General features: G+C 46.3%; 1 protein-coding gene across 4 annotated transcripts in view; it reads left to right on the top strand.

The window, feature by feature from the left end:
- The first annotated feature begins 3,966 nt into the window (after positions 1-3,966).
- Positions 3,967-6,111, top strand: part of CD58 (CD58 molecule) — a 46,453-nt gene continuing 44,308 nt past the window's right edge. For 2 of the 4 annotated variants that reach the window (XM_059838076.1, XM_059838077.1), the window contains exon 1: positions 3,967-4,149. In XM_059838076.1, the coding sequence (XP_059694059.1) occupies positions 4,107-4,149 (43 nt within the window). In that variant the 5' untranslated portion in view covers positions 3,967-4,106. The remainder of the gene's footprint in view (positions 4,150-6,111) is intronic. The other 2 variants (XM_059838075.1, XM_059838078.1) reach the window with 2 other exon arrangements.

The following is a 6,111-nucleotide window of genomic DNA, read 5'->3' as shown; positions in this document are numbered from 1 at the left end:
TGTTGATCTGTCGTGCTGGACAAGGCAGCTTTGCCCTTGGCTGTGCTAAATGGCAGGAAAGGTAACGAGCAAAGTAAAGTTCCCTGTCCAGGTACTAATCTACAGTGGCTTAGTTGAACAACCTAATTAAGAAATTTCTTCAGTCTGTTCAGGAGGATGACCAAAGACATTTCAAAAAGCATCAGACACTACTTTTTTTAGAGCTATTGGTGATAGCAATGATTTCCTTACCCCACTTTGTTCCAGCTAAAGGCTTCAGGGCTGTTTTGGGCAGAAGTTAATTTTATTTCCAAATCTTCTGAGATAAATTTCTGCAGTTTTCACTGACAGTTAGGCAGCCTCAGCTGCCTGGAGGACTATTGAATGCCACCCCAACTGCATCCTCCCAGAGATACATACAGAGATAGCTTCTGACCCTGAAGTACTTCCCTCCAGGATCAAGCTGGCTTATTGTCAGAGAAGCAGATCCTCAGTGTCTCACAAATATGTGCCTGAGTTTGTCAACCCAATCAATTTTTCAAGATTGAAAACTGCAATGCCAATAGCCATCTCCTGGCTTCCAGCCCACACTTCATCTTTCCATCCCCAGTATCAGATCTATCTTATATTACAATTCTCAGATTGGAAGATAAAACCTGTGCATTCAAATGGGCCCATTCCTTCTTTGCCAAGTCCTATGGAAATTTTGAAATGACTTGCAATATAAAACAGACACCAGTATTACAGCCTTAGAGTTAAACAAAACTTTGGTCAAGATTTGTAGATCTGGTTTTATTTTGTGTATTTGCAGAGCTGTTAAACAACTTCCTGGTGTTTAGCAATTCTGCAAATGCACAAAACTGGCGTTTTTTAGAAAAGAAAAGTCTTAATGAAATTGAAAATTCTGTTTCCTGAGCAGTGTTTCTTTCTGAATTCTCAGATTTAGTAATTCCTGGCTTTTTTTTTTTTTTTTTTTTATTATAGCAGCACCCCATGGTAATTCCTCATGCAAACAGCAAAAGCTACTCAAGTTACTCTGTGCCTAAAATGTTTTTACTAGTAAAGCTATTTTGGTATAAATGGTTTTCTTTTTATTGCTTGTGAACTTAATTACAGAGTAATTACAGTTATATTAATTATGAAACGTAATGCCACTTATTTTGTTTCCCAATAGGGGTGATTATAATGGCAATGGGAGCACCACTGCAAAGACTTTCAAATCACTTTAGATTTCTTTTAACAGTCCCTTGCAGCACACAGTCATGAAGCACAGTGTAATTTGCTTGAGAATGTCAGGGATAGTGAAAGCAAACAAACTTGATTTTATGCACAAATTCTTTTAATTAAAAAGAAAGTTTTAAAAATGTGCTGTCTGCACATTCAAAATGCTGAAAGTGCCTGACTCAGCTGAAAGTGTTGAATTCTCACCCGCAAAGCAACAGCTGGCAGAGGCATATAAGCACTGCAAATACCCAATGGTCAAGCGGAAATCTGATCATAGGAAAATACACTCAGCCTGGAAAACTAATTTTTGATACTGGAAAAAATGCAGTTGGGATAGCAGCACCAGAGCTTGGGGAAAGCCGGGTGTGAGCTAAGCAAATGCTGACTATTTATAACCTCTTCCTGTGGCCTTTGCCTTCAAAGAAGGGCATGGAATACACACAGAGCTTAGCTCAGTGTTCATTAAGTTCTGGATCTCCCCTACTGCTGGAATACTTGGTCTCAGACTCCTGTATTTTTTGTCATTTGTCTGTGAAGTGAAAGCCATGGCTCTGTGTTAAGCATGCAGACTCCTGTGTATTGTTCCCAGGATTGACAGAGGAACCAGGATTAGTTCTCATCTCAAAGCAAGCTGACCTCCCTGCTTTCAGAAATGTGTCCCAGAAATGACAGAGCAGGGAGTAAACATCAAAGATGTTTTGGCAACTGAGGAAGGGAAAACACGGGCAAGTCTGTGTGGGTACTCTGTCAGGAAAGGAGGAAAAACAGCCATCTGAGCCTTTTTTGAGTACTTTATGGATCTTCCACCTGGTATGCCTGCATAAGTGTGCCTAAGGGAGAATGCATCCTTACCATGTATCACCAAGTAGAAGAGCCTAGGTGAGGGCACCAGCCTCCAGGCTGAAGTTTTCTCTCAGTTTCTCTGCCCTGTGAAGCCCTAATCGTCTTCTACAACATGGAGCAGCTCAGTAGGAAGAACACAGGCCTGCCTTAAGTGCATGTGTGTGACCTCCTGTCATTACTTCAGCCCTAAAATAACCTGTTTCAAAGTGAAATGATCTGCTTCAAATTTCTCTCTCCTAATCTCAAAGATTTCATCACCTACAGGGAAGCTGCATTGTGCAAGCATCCTCCCAGCAACAAGGTTCAATCCAAAGCCTCTGACATCTTGGGAGGACATTTTACCTGACAAGAGGATGAGTCAGCAGCAGAGAACATGTGCTCCTGCCATCAGAGTGCTGCAGGAAGATGGCCATGTAATATTTCTGGCATAAACACTGTGACTTGGAGCCTTTACAGGGGAGGGAGCTCCCTTCGACACTTGTCAGAGATTAAGAGAAGGGAAAAGGTAACCAAGGGACAAATGTGTCCATGTCACTGAGCAGAGGGAATTTATGGGATGGGCCTATCTCCATTTGTAAGTCAGTTACACGTCATGGCATTCCAACTCAGCTAAGGAGAAAGGATCAGTATTATTCTGTTTTTGTAAGAACTGAATGAGACAGCATTGCTCTGCTCAAGATGCAGTGTCATTCCAGTTCATGCTGCAGCCTTCAGCGATGAGTCAAAGGAGTTTACAGTAACTCCTAGATGGAGGGGGGGGAAAAATCCCTCAGAGGTGGGATAACTTCAGTGTTTAGTCTGGTAGGATCTCTGCTTAGAGATATCCATGGCTTATAAATTTTTTTTCTGATTGTGTTGTGTGAAGTGCAAAGCTGAGGTCTCTCAGAGGGGTGGTGAATAGTCCAACACAGCTGATTGTCAGTGAGTGTGGGGGCCAAGTGTACTGGGAGAAATCTGAGAGACAAACCTGTGGTGAGAGTCTCCCTCACAGCACTGTGCTGTGCTGGTGTTCCCCAGGACAGACAGACAAGCTGCCGGGAGCTGAGCATGCTTTGGGGCTGTAGGTCTGCATCTGGAATCTTCTCAGCCAGGGTAATGCACTGGGAGTGGGATGCAGGCGAAGGAGGTTGAAGCATCCACTCACAGCAACTCACTGCCATGAGAGGAAAGCTGACTCACAGCTGCTTCTGGAACATTTATCAGAGCAGCAGTTTTCCAGTAGCTGCTGAGTACTTATGTTTTCCAAACTGTAGTGGTTTTCCCTTTCTTCCTCAAAAACACTCAGTAGCGTCAAGAGGCCAGTTATCCATTCATGAAAGGGAACCTAAGTGTGTTTGAGTTTTTTGTGAATGGGCTGCTGAGCAGCTGGTGTCAAAGAAAACCCCTAGAAGTCAGAGTTGGTTTCTGTTCTATTTTGTTTCCTTCACTCACCTCCCCCAGAGATCAACCTCACCTTGGGTGGAACAGGAGAGCATGGCCAGGCTGAGCCTTGAGCCCACCCCTCAAAAGGAGATATTACCAGGTGTCCCTTGAAGAGAACAGGGGACATTTCTGGGAGCACGAGGGTGGTCAAACACCAGGCTCCAGGGAGTGTTAGGAGCTGGAGCTGTCCCTGCACATGGCAGAGGGGTTGGAACTGACCCAAACTATTCTGTGATCATTTTCTGTGGCGGCAGAGCTGTGTGCCGCCTGCTGAAATTCTTTCTTCACCTAATCTGCGTGGCTCCCATCCACACTAAACTGATTTACTTTCAGGTTTTCAGTTACCAGAGCTGAACCTCCCTGAGGTAAGAGCAACACGACAACTTCTGTGGCCAGCACTTCCTGGAGCCGCGCCCCACAAACCCCCTTCGCGGGCACTCCAAGGCCGTGCGTGGCATCCGACACCGACACGGGAGGCTCTTCCCCACTGTACCGGACTTCCCAGAAGAAGCGGGCTCGGGGCCCTCCCAGCGGAAGCTGCTCTCGGCAGTGCGGAGAGCCGGGCTGGGGCGGGACGGGGCGCGGCCGAAGTCTGTCGAAGTCTGGTTTCTGCCTGGGCAGTGACCGTGTGGGCACCCATGTGGCTGCTGACCTCGCTCCTGTGCCTTTCGCCCCTCCTGGGTAAGCTGTGAGAGCGCGGTGGGGACCCTTCCCTACTCCTTTGCTTTCCTTCCTCCCTCTCTCTCTCTCTCTCCCCCTGTGTCCTGTCTCCGTGCCGCCCGGGGCAGCGGGAGCGGGGCTCCCTCGGCCGCCGCTCCCCGGGCATTCGGACGGGCGTGTTCCGGGGCCGGGCGCGGCAGGGGTTTGGGGGAGCCGGGAGCCCCGAGGTGCCCGGGGAGCTGCCCCTCACGACCCCTGTGACAGTGGCTCCCTGGCGGGACGGGGGTCCCCGGCCGCTCCTGCCATGTCCTGCCCGAGGAGGCGGGCGCAACCCGGCGGCTGCTTCCGTCCGGCTCCTAAAACCAGAACTGTGCATCGGCCTGTGTATCGGCCATCCGCACGTTCAGGAACTCCCCTCCCCAGTGTCGGCAGGTTCCTGTGCCCCGTTTGTTTCAAACTTGTGTTAACGGGAAGCTTGGGGTGGGAATGCGTGTGATTTTTGTGGTACAAGTAAATTATTACCATTAACTGCTGCTGAAATACTAGTCAAAGACCTTCTTAATCCAAATGCCACCGCTGTGCCTTAGGAGTATAGTCCTTACCCACATAGCCCTTGCACTGGACAGTGAACATGAGGAGGATAAACAAAATCTGTTCATTTTTTAAATTAAAGATGGATGTACAAACTTCCTTGTTGTCATCAGAGTGAGCTGCTATTGCTAGATGGGCCAAAAAGCATGATTTAATCTATGAAGACCTTATCATTCCTCTAGTCCAAGGGATTTCTTCTGAATTTGGTTTTTTTTTTTTTTAGTTTTTTGGTGTTTGGTTTTGGGTTGTTTTTTGTTTTTTGTTTTTTTCTTTGGGAGTTTCATGAATGTGCCTGAAATAGGAGCTAATATATCCCCCTGTTTAAAAAGGAGCTTCTCTGCTGGTGAGAGTTCAGAGCACCTCCCTGTGATTTCCTCCTCATACTATTCCTGAGGTCTTCAATTTGCTTTATTTAATTGGTTTGGAGAGATCCTGTTCTGTAAGAAAGCGTTGGGGGGTCCAGGTGTGCAGGGAGGACCAGGGGAGAAGCCGGGACACTGCACATTGCATGAGCCTGCCCATGTTAAGCCTTAGCTGCAATTTCTTATCTCACCTGCAGCTTTTTTGCTGAGTTCTAAATGAGTGTGACTAAGGCGTGATTAACTGAGTATCTTCTTGTAACTTTCTCACTGAGTCGAGGCACTTTGTTACCTTGCATTATGTAAATTGGCGTGCTGCTGCTACTCTGAGCTCAGTCCACTTGCTATAGGTATGCCTAGAGAAAAAAGATTCCAGGTTCCGAAGAACTTCCAGTTGAAATGAAGAGGTGATGGTGCTTGGACAGCTAGAGAGTGTAATTGTGGCTGCAGGTATCATAATGTCCTCCTTTAATGAAACACTTAGGTAGTTCTGTTGTCTTCTCTGTAAAACTTTGATTCTAAAGTGGTTGATTAGGGCGGGAGATTGGGAATGCAAACACTTTACTGTTGTTCACTGAACTAAATAGCCACGGTTTCACACCATGTTCTTGTTTGTATGCTTGCATTATTGCTGTTATGTGTGTGTTGACTATATGTAAATATTTCATGGTAATTTTAACAAGGTAAAATAACCCATCCTCTCTCCATGTGAAAATCAAGGCCGTGAATCTAGTGCATGAACTTAATCATCAGCAGTTCAACTTGGCCTGCAAACACCTGTTCTAAACCTTTCTAGCCTTGCAAACACCTGTTCTAAACACCAGGATGCTGTTGGTAGATCCTCATCCTTTGTCAGCCTTCCCCTCCAGAATTCTTTCTCCATCCAAATTCAAAGCACTGCACTTATCCCAGTCACATTGCTGAATGTCTGGAGTAGGAGAGAAGATGTTCTTCTTCATTCTGCTGGGGAAGCCAGAAGTTGCAGTGTAGCTTTGGTGTCTTCAGAATTCCTGCTCACCACATAGGGATTCGT

Source organism: Haemorhous mexicanus, chromosome 2, assembly GCF_027477595.1.
Source record: "Haemorhous mexicanus isolate bHaeMex1 chromosome 2, bHaeMex1.pri, whole genome shotgun sequence".
Taxonomy (NCBI): Eukaryota; Metazoa; Chordata; class Aves; order Passeriformes; family Fringillidae; genus Haemorhous; species Haemorhous mexicanus.
This window is presented reverse-complemented; position numbering and strand designations above follow the sequence as displayed.